This window comes from Ostrinia furnacalis, unplaced genomic scaffold (assembly GCF_004193835.3).
Source record: "Ostrinia furnacalis isolate ACB-3 unplaced genomic scaffold, ASM419383v2 OfSCF2838, whole genome shotgun sequence".
NCBI classification, from domain to species: domain Eukaryota; kingdom Metazoa; phylum Arthropoda; class Insecta; order Lepidoptera; family Crambidae; genus Ostrinia; species Ostrinia furnacalis.
Window position 1 is genome coordinate 266,671 of NW_021133077.1, and position 12,316 is coordinate 278,986.

Genomic DNA, 12,316 nt, shown 5'->3' on the forward strand with positions numbered 1-12,316 from the left:
CCAACCAAACCGAACAGAAAAATCTGCCCCCACTGGGAATCGAACCCGGGACCTCTGCGTCTGAAGCAGGTAGTCTTACCACTAGACCACAGAGGCGGTTAAATTTTAGATCGAGCTAGAGCTTTCGGTACATACCTAACAAGCAGGGCCTTTTTCAGCCTTTTTCCTCTTTACATACCAATTACCCACAATCTTTAAACTAATACCTAAGCATCAATAGTAGGTCAGCTAAGTCACCACATCAAACCTGTCGTAATGTATGTTCTTTATCAAATCTTTTCTGGAAAACTTAAATTTATTTTAAAAGCTTTCAATTGGGATATTTATATCCGAAGGTATTATATTTACGAGTGTTATCGTAAATATTTCGACAACTCAGTGGTAAGTTTATCTGTGTAAGATTAAAGACATTTTTATTGCAGGTATTTAGTATCTTGATTGAACACTTAACATAATAATTATACACCCTATCACGTTTCTTTATAAATCGATAAGGTAAGTTGATGTTTTCATCGATATTTATTAGTCAAAAGTCGAAGATGCATTCTGCACTTACTCGATTTCACTGATAATTGAGCAAGCAGAACCTATTATAAAAATATGCTTTCTTGTGATAATTCCATACTGTTCCCAATCTCATAAAAAGAGAGAGGCAATTGTCATCTGGGAAATTATGATAAGAAATGGAAAAGATCTGTAAGCTCTGTACGTTTTAAAATTGTCACTCTCACGGGATTTTGCAACAAAAACTTTTTTAACAGTAAACAGATATTTTCTGTACGTTTTATTTGTCAAAATAATAAACAATCATAGAGCTTTCACAGGTAAAAAAATATTTACTGGATTTATGTAGGTACTTCTTTCTTTGTTATTCAAGACACCGAAAATGTAATGCAAAAAGCTAGAACAGAAATATAAAAATCGCTTAGCAATCCCACGTACCTACTGAGTTTACGTATGCGACTTTTCGAATCGATTATGAAAACTATACCTACATTTTCTACAGGCACTGCCCCAACTATAGTGGATAGTTAATCGGCGTCTATTGCTCTTGATATCCCCTCTATCGAGGGATAGTACAAATTAGGTTCGGTAATCAGTAGGCGTGTCAATATTGACGCGAGGCGTGAATTCGGCCAGTTTATGAAATAATCAATCTGCAGTGACAAAGTCTTCGGCGGATAATGAACAAGGCGGATTACGAGGCTTGCCCGTGGTGGCCTCGGCTGGCACGATAGGGATGCACTAGGGCTGACACATAGTTCAAGTGGTGGGAAATTGGAAAATAGCTGGCTTCAGCACCAGTGGTGGACATTCTACTTTACACAGTCTACAATGTAAGATGAATAATAATAAATTGTCCGAGGATAATTCCAGGTAATTCTTTTTAATAAAAAAAACTACCTTACGCTATCAGATAATACGAGTTAGAACATTGTTCGTGATAAAAATCAGCCTAACCAAATCAAAGAACCAGAACCAGATAACTATTGTAGAGATCTGAAGCTAAACACCGTGTGGCACATTATGTGGCTGTAACACGAGTAGATTTGCTTTCGATTAGTAAACTACGAGTATACTGCGTATCTTAAAAATCTAATGTTTCTTTTCTAGTGTTTTTTTTTTAAGTTAGATCTTCATTATGTATTATTTTTGGTGACAAAGAAACATATCTAAGTATGATTATTTTCTAAGATATGACATAACCTTGCAACCACCTTGCTATCGTAATTCTTGATCGCTATTTCGTTTCTAAACAATTTGTAAAAACACTTCCTTATCAGAAATCCTTTTTGATGGATGATCTATAAGCTCAACAACAGATACGCTTAAACCTGACAATTCTATTCGCAATTAATTATCGCTAATCTCCGGTTTTTCCGTGGACTTTTCTGAAAAGTGATTGGAGCAACCCTGCTGTTATCGGTTTGGGTTGATATGCGTTATCGGGCCACGCTTTGAGAGTCCGCCGGCCCATCCATCATCGACTACCTTTGCTCTACCGACCCGTATCGACAAACATGTGTTAGGTACTTAGGTGTCGATACATTCCACTTGAATTCGACACGATAGATAAAACCGCCGTTTCCTTTAATGTACGCACTTATTTACTTTTAACTGGTTACATAAGAGCGTCGAGTACACTCCGATTTGATTGCTGGCAGTTGGTGGAGTACATAGTTAAATTGTTGTGAATACTGTGAAACCTTATTACAGCGCATTGATTTTCCTCCATAGTCTCATATTACCTACAGAACAAAGCTCTAAACTAATGAGACTTTTCATTGGTCTATTAGAATAATTACAGGGCAGACTCTATATCGCCGTTTATGAATTAAGGATTTTGGCTAGAGCGTTTTAGCGTTTTACTCATCTTCTTCACTAGATTTTCATATTAAATTCATCCTTGAGTCGAAAATGAGATACTCAAGCTGAATTCTGAGTTCGAAAACTGGGCCATTACTGAGATTTAATCGAGTTTTGTTACAATATTACTACTTAAAAGTTGGTCTAAGTCTTTTTACGCTCACCTATTCAATTATAATGTAAAACAATATTGGTTTTCTCTTGTAAGCGATTTATAATCATAATGAGAAATAAAGAAATTTTAACCGTAAAATAAACACATAATAACCAAAATTCTAGTTATTATTTTATTATAATTTAGAGCGCTGCATGAAATCGTGATTCGTAAAGCTCTTGGAAAATATGGCGTCGTAAAAACTTTGTTTTCAAAATTATGCAAACTAAAACAGAGTTTTTAAATAAGTTATTTTTAAACCGGTGTTGATAGTAGATATTTTATATCTTTAAGATTATGAAACTTTTCGGATCATTTAGTGTTGCAATGAATTAAATATCGATAATGTCGATACTTTAGCAGAACACTTTTTAGGTAACTTTACGTAATATGCATACATTTTTGAGTATGTAGAGCCTTATGAATTGAAATTACTGACAAATGAAACCTAGATTTAAATACAGAGATGGTTAATTTAATTAATTTCTTTAAGTATGACATGACATGCATTTTGGGGAGACCGGTGTGTACCAGCTCTACCAGTAGGTACGTGTGTACCTATCTGATTTTTCCAAAGAAATCAGAACTAAACAGTATCTTTATAACCTCAACTTAAATGTACCTAATAACTAGAGCACAACTACCTATTATAGGTATTTAAGGCCTCCATTATTATATCGATGCATAGGATTAGCATCTCACAGTTTAAGCATTTCGTCGAAAGTTAATCGGTATCTTTGATTCCTCCTAGTCTCAGGCAGCCCTTCATTAATAGTTAAGCATTACTTCAAAAGTTTGAAAACGGTAATTAACATCGATACCGAGGCTTCGTTACCCGCGCAGCCCTACAATGTTTGTGGAGGCATTAGGAAACCGCGCTCGCTATTTGCCGTAGGTTTCCCCACGCTTACTCGGTTTGCTCTCAGTTTTAAGTTTGTCACTTTGTGTGGTCCGGTATTTAGAGCGATCGCACCCGTTTTGGTATGGATTTTGAAAGGTTCATTCATATTTCATGTGCTGAAATAGACTGTCACAATCCATAATGGATTTGTGTTGTCGCAGGTGCTATATCTATGATGAATATTCTTGATTTTATAATGATTGCATATTACTATTTATTTCAACTATTGTCCTAGCAACTAACTTAAAATTTAGTTTTTGCAAATATAAAAGTTACAGTTAAACTACTTTTTTTAAGTCTGGCAGTTTATACCAGAAGAAGTTTTTTNAGTGTTTTTTTTTGAAAGAGTGGAATAGTTTCTTGCAACTTTTTTCTTTTTTGAGTCTATTACAATCAAATCTAATCGCTATTATAATGTCTATAGTTCTCACTACTAGTTCTAATGCATTAACAATGACTTTTGGATACCAAACCTTTACCTGTGTAAATACAGAAGATAGAATAAAGTTTGTCGCAGGCTCAGTCTGCAGTCAGCTTCAAAACTCTTATGAAACGTGTACTTATAACCCAGTGAATAATGACATAGATTACAAGTAATAAAATTTGTAAAGCCTAGCACTCACTGTCGTCGGTGTGCTTGCGGTCCCTTCGCGGCCGAGGCGGGGCGTACAGCGACTGGTCGACTCCCGAGCCTGCGGACGCCAATGAAGAATGTCCACTGTCCCGAAATTCGCCAGTCTCTGCCCATACTGAAAAGGAAAATATAGTTAATATGTAATTGGAATTAAGCATACTTAATGCATAATTTAATCTAGACTCTAATAGTCACGAAACTAAACCGAAATATTTCTGTTTTATTTAGGTATGTTTTATTGGAGAAACAAATGAACAAGTCTTAATAATACGAAATGCGTTTTATTGTACCCCACACAAGACAGAAACATAACAGAAAAAAGTTGAAGGTACTAAAAGAAACGGCACAATTTAGGTGGCCCTATAAATAAAGCTATCTATTCCAGACGACCTTGGAAGAGGACAGTCAATGGAACTGTCCTCTTCCAAGGTCGTACCTAACATATAATTCGTTAGCCCATCAGATCAATAAGTTAATACTAAGATGACTCTTTAACACTCAGTTGTGTAAGCCCAGCTTTATTTCAGCAACAAAAACTAATTTAATTTTAATCCCGCCACATTATACTGTTACAACTTACATTTATTAGTAGGAAATTATTGCCGACAAATCATGCTAGAACGAGTGCGCGCGTATTTCGGGGATGCCCGCCGATGTGTTTACGCGCACACATAAATTCAATTAAAGTTACTAATAGGCCCATTATTTAGGAGGATCTTGACAAAGTAGCGAGTCGCTGAGCGAGTGTGACGCCCCGCCGCTTACGCGGTAGTTAACCCCGAAATGCTTGTTAACAAATTAGATTGGAGGACCGTGTGTGCGCGCCTTAATTTATTACTACCGACGTTCACGCGCCGCTTCCATGAGCTTTTGGTTGCGTTGTCTTTAGAAGGCAAAGATATCCATAAGTACAAAATATAAAATGCGAGTAGTATAAACTGTAAGAGAACAAAATGTTATTAAATGTCATATTGGTTTTTTAAGTTACAATCCTCCTCTGCTATTAATAATAATCTCACCCAAGGTTGCATGCCGATTACGACCTATGGTGGAGCAAACTTGCCTAGAAAATGCCTGATCACTCGTACATACTTTGAAAGCCGAGAAGTACACATACTTTGAGTTCGGGAATTGAACCCAAGGATTTCTCGTTGAAATTGTATTGAATAGCATTAGATAACCAAAACAATATTTTTTCAGTGTTCCACGTAGCAGATCACAGAAACAGTTACCAACACGTGCCAGTTAAAGCAAACGAAGAAAAACTGAACAGCAATAAATTTTCGTGGAAAATGAAAAGAGAAAATCACGAAAAACTCTCACAAACATTCCTTTACGTCGTCGGCGTACGTTGATTTCCATTGTGATTTTTTATTGATACTGAATGTTTATTTAAAGTACGTTCTTATTGCCGTCGCGACAACGCTGAGCCTCGTGTTTTGGAGAAAGTCACGATCCGTGAGACTGATGGGCGGAGATGTCACGGGCGATGCAATTAAAAATATAAGTGTGTTTCTTTAATTTCGCTCGCTATTTGCGCTTTTTTATTAAAGCACTGAATAAACTGGGTCAGCTTTCATTTTGTAATTGGAACTGCTTTGTGATGAAATTGAGTGTGATTTTTCTTTGTTAATTAATTTTACTGAATTATTTTTCCGATTTAAGTTAACTTTTAATTAAGTAAACAATAGCGATGAAAATAGTTTAGCCGACGTTTGCGCAGAATGATGACGCGCACGAATTAAACTAGTACAGTTGCCAACAGAGCTCTTACACAGTAAAAACTAAAAGGTAAAAAGTCACATGTGACGTTATCGCGTCACGAACAAAACAAACGTCGGGCCGTACAAACGTACAGAGCAAACGGCACTCGTTCAAATAAATTTTATGTTTGCTGCTTTGATAAAGCCTGATAAGCGTACGTTCATTGTTTTATTGGGGGCTGTAAACCGCCTCTCAGCTCGTTTACAGTGATGAACTGTACGCAGTCGGGCATAAAAGTGTTTGAAAAATTCTCAAATTATCTCTGTGTTATCCTGAAATATTACTAAAGTACAACAGAGCTCTGTTTCTAAGTATAACATTTTAATCAATTTGCTGCTCTATGTCACGAACGCGCAAACATGTAAATATAAGATACGACATTTTACTACATAATATGTATGGTTGATAATTCAGTTTTATTTTCATTTTATTTAGCAGCTGTCTATGATTTTATTTCGATTTTAAGATAGTTAAAGGCGATCGAGTAACAAAATGTAGACCATCAACACTTCATACTTTTGTCAACTATAGTCAAAACAAAGAAATGATTATGATTCTAAATTCTAATCATAATATGGCATTAATGTTTTATTGTTTATTAATGTAGCGACCAAATATTGTTTATGATCCTTTTAATTAAATGAAAACTTTATTTTAATTTGGCTCACGTCACGATAGACTTCCCACTTCCCACTTATGAAAGTTCATTCTGTACACGAGTGTACCTCACACCTGTCACAGCAATTGTATCACCGCTATTACACATCGCTCCATAACTTTTACGAGGCACATTAAACAGTTTCGTTTAAAAAAACAAACAGTATTTACGAGGGGAAACAATGCATACATTTTAGCACGTTTGCTGAAAATGACTGTCGTTACCTATTTGCGGGTTGCTTTAATCCGACTGTACCAGAAAGTGAGTTATTTATGTAGGTACTTATTAGCAATATTTCAGCTATATTACAATATTGAAAGTACTTAATTCTTGCTAAATGATGATTTGAGTTTCAGTTAAATATAAGATTTAAATCCACATACCTATCACCTTATCATTCTAACAAACACATTTTTGTCCAAACTCTCCAATTTTCAATTTTCAGCTGAAAGTGGTCGCTGAAATTTTGTAATTAGGAATAGCTATTCCTTTGCTAAAAAGTTATTATACACTATCAGGACTGTTACTATGAGTATTTACATTATTACACGCTATGTGTGTACGGGAATATGTACACTGTACACATGTACTTATTGTGGAAAACCTTGGGGGAGGCCTTTGTCCAGCAGTGGACGTCATTTGGCTGAAACGAGGTACACATGTACTTATATCTGGTGTATTTTTCTGAAATTACTTTCGAGTAAAACATTTAAAAACCCCAAATTGCCCATTAGATTTGAGCGTGACAGAAATAAATAACACTGAGCTTAGGGAAAACGTACATGGAGCTTTAATGTTTCTTTATAATGCGTCATTGTAAAAAATACATTAAATCTACGGAAACACCATTACTTTATTACATAAAGCATATTCTGTACATTTTTATCGATACTGGTTTGTAAGGTGTTTTCCATTAAATGACTCGCGTATGACTAATTCTTGCCGACAGTAAGTACCTATAGTGGAAACCCTGGCATGTTAATACAATAATACATAACACTTGTACACAGAAGAATGTCTAAGTTTAGACCAGCCTTAATAACTCCTCGAGATAATACATTTATAACGTTCTTTAAATTAATCCCCTGAATTAATCAGATCAGTTCTAACAACAGGAGGAATTATACGGATGAACCGTATGTCAGTCAGCTAGCCAATATATTAATTGGTCGATATTTTATACTCGGCTTTATAACAGACATACAATGGTTGTTGTGACTGGATATTTATTTGGAGATCTATTAATGAGCACTATTAATATTATGTGCAATATTTGAGAGGACAGCTAGCCGCTCTGTACATATTACACACTTCTGAACTACTCACTGTATAAACAGTGACGTTGAGCACCGACGAAAACAACTTGTGAATCAATTGATTTTTCTCTCATTTTGATTTGAGAACCTTCTTTATGATGCTGTATTTTGTACCTGCGCACACAATTTCTTGAATAGTAGAGCAATATAAGACTTGGCCTAAACTCTTTAGCACTCTGGTTACACTGGTAGGGGCCTGATGTTTGGAGGTCTGACCTTTTACGACAACCATGGTAAAACTGAAGTGTTTTTATTCTACTTTTCTCATACAGTACGTTTCTCAAATCTGTCATCCGCTTTGCACTTAACTCACTGAAGTTCAAGTAAAGTTCGAAATTAAGAAATCCTTAATTTAGGTACTCCTAATGTTCTTTGCATTAATTTCGTTGCAGTTGCAATGCATTGGCGTATCTAGGCATTTTTTTCAGGAGGGGTGCGATTAGTATCTACCTCATGGTTAGTACGATAGTACTAGATAGTACATAATTGATAAACTATGATCTTCAAACCGGTAGCCCAACATCCTGGGGCACCAGACCCCCCTTTTCATTGAGGTGGCAATAAGCATTTGAAAACATTTGGCAATGTAATGAATCATATCAATCAACGTTCAACGTCTCAAAACACGTCTATCCACTTCTAGTTTGGTGAACAACCTCGCTATGACCTCACTGAATGAAATCATTTGTTAATCCAAAGCTATCTGGACCACCAGCGCCTGCGCACGTAATCCCGGCCACGGAAGCTGTCAAGGGCTAGCATCCGGCTTGGTTGAACCAACATAGTCAACCCTATTCCCTGGGAATAAGAATGAAGTAATATTGTTTGTAGATGCTCGGACGGTGGTCGAAGTGATGGCTGATAAGGTAGAGAAGTGTGTTGGTGAAAGGAACGGACTGATATCATTTAAGAGAAATGCTGAAAAATACTGAGTAGGTACCTACCTATATTTTGCATTGTGACCATGAAATGTAGTGTGACAGTGTTTTCTTTGCGAAGAGTGTGTTGTGTTAAAAAACTTCAAATTTTAAACCGTTGAATAATGTTTAAACATTTTTTATTGAATAGGTACCTAACTAAATAAAAATGTTAGAATTTTAATATTAAAAGCGTTCTACATTTAAAATAATGGAGAGATCTTTTACAGGGTACTTATGTGGTAGAGACTTTCACAGTCTCGTCTGCTTCATATTAAACTTAAAGAATACCTCCGGCAATTCGTCAGTTAAATTAATATCAAAACATTACGTTACACTTATCTTGATAGTGTGACAAAAGCTTAACCTACACGAGACCCACCCACATCTTCGGTAGAGTTTTACTTGTCAAGATAAAAACAAAAATGCATCTTAATAATAATGTTGATTCAAATTGCAATCATGTAGCAAAAGGATGACTGGTAGAAAGTTTCTGAAGTTATTTAATTGTATCATAGGGTATCAAGGTTTTAATTAAAAAATGTAGAGTTTTTCAGGAGATCATGAATCAAGTCAAATCAAGATCTAAAAAGTAAAGCGCATAGATCAAGTGCTCTACTATAAATACAGTGTGAGTCACGTTAAAGTGTACATATGAAAATATATGAAACTAGACCTATTTTTATCGACAAAAAAGAGGTCAAAAATTTTTTGAGATTTTTTTTAAATTTTTTATAGATTTTTTTTTCTTCCAATTACTTATTGTAAAGAAAACGTAATAACTTTTAAACTAAGCTGTATATCCTGATAAAATAAAAACAGTAATAATGCAAAATAACAGGCAATACTAAAAAAATACATAAAATACATAAAAAAGGCCAACAAATAATAAAAAATATACTTTTTGAAAAAAATCTGCTTTTAAATTCGTGTTTTTTTGGTTGTTTGATAAATTTCTCAAAAAAATGCCCCTATAACCGGTGGTTTTTATTACTTTGTATTATTCTCTATCGTATTACCTTCGTAAAACCAAAAATCGCATGTCTCTATCCCTATCACAACGTTTGCAATGATCGTTACACTTTAACGTGACTCACACTGTATTATTAGATCATTTTAATATTAAATCATACTTAAGTTATTCACCAAAGCCGCCAAAAGCTGCGTCTTTAGATAAATATCGTATAATATCAGGTGAAAATCAAGACGAATTCCTATTTACAACGCATAATCCTAGATACTTGAGCCCAAATAATTGCACGAATGTGTACAGTACGGTAGCATGCCAAATCATGTCAACACCACGTATCTTTACGCACTCCACCCATAGCTGTAGGTATTCGGAAATATGATTAGATACCCGCAGATAACCCCGGCTACTGTGTACTTTACCGAAATCAATATCTACGGCCAATCGCGTCGCTATTCATGAATTATCACTCAAATTAATGGCGTGTAAGTTATAAATGGCTGCCGGATTAGGGACGATCCATTTTATTCCTATTTTACCTACCGTAAAGAAGCTTCATTGAAAACGTACACAAATTCACGGGAGCATCGACTAATTTTCCCTCGTCCCGTCCTCTTCACTCGTTAACGATGCCGTATCTGGCGTCTCCCTCCGACGACCCTCTTCCCCGACGCGATTCATCATCATTTCGCGGTTTGCTGGTTTTCCATTCACGTCGCGCTATCAACGTTTGCCGTACACCGTTTTCGCTCCGGATTTATTTACTTCTTTTCACCTGTTCGTCGCTTACATAATGTTAAACGCGTTCATTATTTAAGTTATAAATAACGAGATTTTGATGAGCGCCCACGCGTTAACAAATGCCCGTGTCGCTGCAGATAAGATAATTACGACAGCACGTGTAGGTCCGTTTGTAAATGCAGTACCACGCTGCCGGAGAACAAGATATTTACTTTTTCAGGATCTCTAGATCCCAATTAGTATTCCAAATAGCGACCGACATATCGTACGCGCACATAAATGTAAAGAGTGGACCGCTCCGGGACACGAACGCCGCATAACTTTTGCACGACTGACTCGTGTAAAACAAATTTCGATCTTAAAATAAAGTGTGTAAGTCCAAAGTTGTTCGTCACTGCCCCGAGACTGCGGCCCAGACGCGGTTTCTATTTCACCCAAGCAATAGCGGTCTTACCGCTGTTGTAAGTAGGTTCAAAACGATGAAGTCGCGTCATCCGGGCGTGGAGTGCGGGACTTTGAGGCTTATGGTAATTGTAATAAAGCGGAGTGCAGCAGTTATGGGACGTGAGAGGTTCTAGACCAAATCCCAAGTAAGCTGTAACTTCCTTTTGGATTTTCGGAAGCCATTTATCAGTCTGATGTGGGCGTCTGGAAATTTTTCATGTTTCGTTATTGTGCGGCGACGTGACACGTACGCTTGGAGGATTCCGCTCGTTTTGTTTATTGGCCACGTACCGTTCAAGGTTACCGGCTCTGTCGCTCAGACTACCTGAACATTGAAACAAGAGCTTTCCTCTTACTATTTTGATAAACAGATTCTTTATAGACGTTGTTACGGTAACAGTTTGTATTTTGGTTTTCTCAAAACAAATTTTTCTTTTCTTTTTTAATTTCAATGATGACTTCTCTATACCTACATGAAACAATTTCTGAAATTCTAAATCGACCAATTACTTGACATTATGATCACTCATTAGTTTATAGCTTTTGCTCTTTCTATGATACAAAGTCAAACGAAGACACTAACGTAAGTTTACAGCACCGTTTACAGCATGTTAGAAATAACTCACAGAATTTAATAAAAGCCACACAGACATCAGACTTCAAACGTTTAAATAGTTTCAGTGTACTTTGCAAGGAATTTAGACATTCACAATTTACTATAACATCTTCTACTACAAAATAATTTGTCATTTTCGTCGTTTACAGTTCAAAGCTATTATAATAGCGTACCATAATTTATCTTTGGAAAGTGTCCTTAATAGACATTTGGTCAGTTTTCTTTATTATTACATAGTACTCTAGTTTCAGTTACAGCACAGATACTTTCAGTTTGCATTTGCACTGAAACTAGCTGACTAAAATGATTCATGCTCAAAGACAGGGCTTTTAGGTAAAAACCGAATAACAGCTACCTAGAATAGAGTAGTTTCGAGACACTAATGCCCATTTTTCACCATCAATCCCTAATTTTTATGTGTCCCCTATGAAAACAAAATTCTTGTTAAGTGTTACCATAGGGGTCACTTGAAAATTAGGGATTGATGGTGAAAACGGGCATAAGGCTGAGTTGCAGCACCTGACTTTGGCCGTAACTATAACGATAACCAGTGTTTTTGTATAGAGTTTGACAGATTTTTCACGTTTGTCAAAGTTAAAGTAAAATGGTGCAACTCAGCCCTGGTAATTGCTGAATAGAAATGTTTACAAAACTCAACAAAAACAAACTACTTATAGTACCTACTAGCATAGGTATCGATTGCGCCCTTTAAAACCATCTGATTTTGTGAGCCACTAAATTAGTGTTAAGCAATTATTCAGTAAGGGAAATAGTGCGTCCCAGGGCGCGCGTTACAGCCGAATAAATCACGGAGCTAACCCTTCCTCACCGCGA

The 12,316-nt window shown here is 36.2% G+C and overlaps 1 protein-coding gene and 1 non-coding gene across 2 annotated transcripts in view; both read right to left on the bottom strand.

Annotated features, from left to right (window-relative positions):
• Ptx1 (pituitary homeobox homolog Ptx1) overlaps positions 1–12,316 on the bottom strand; it is a 65,623-nt gene that overhangs the window by 25,257 nt on the left and 28,050 nt on the right. Inside the window, exon 3 of the mRNA XM_028309876.1 lies at positions 4,046–4,171. Within this exon, the coding sequence (XP_028165677.1) occupies positions 4,046–4,171 (126 nt within the window). The remainder of the gene's footprint in view (positions 1–4,045; positions 4,172–12,316) is intronic.
• On the bottom strand, positions 25–96 carry TRNAL-CAG (transfer RNA leucine (anticodon CAG)). Its single transcript has one exon. It is a non-coding gene; the product is annotated as a tRNA-Leu (tRNA).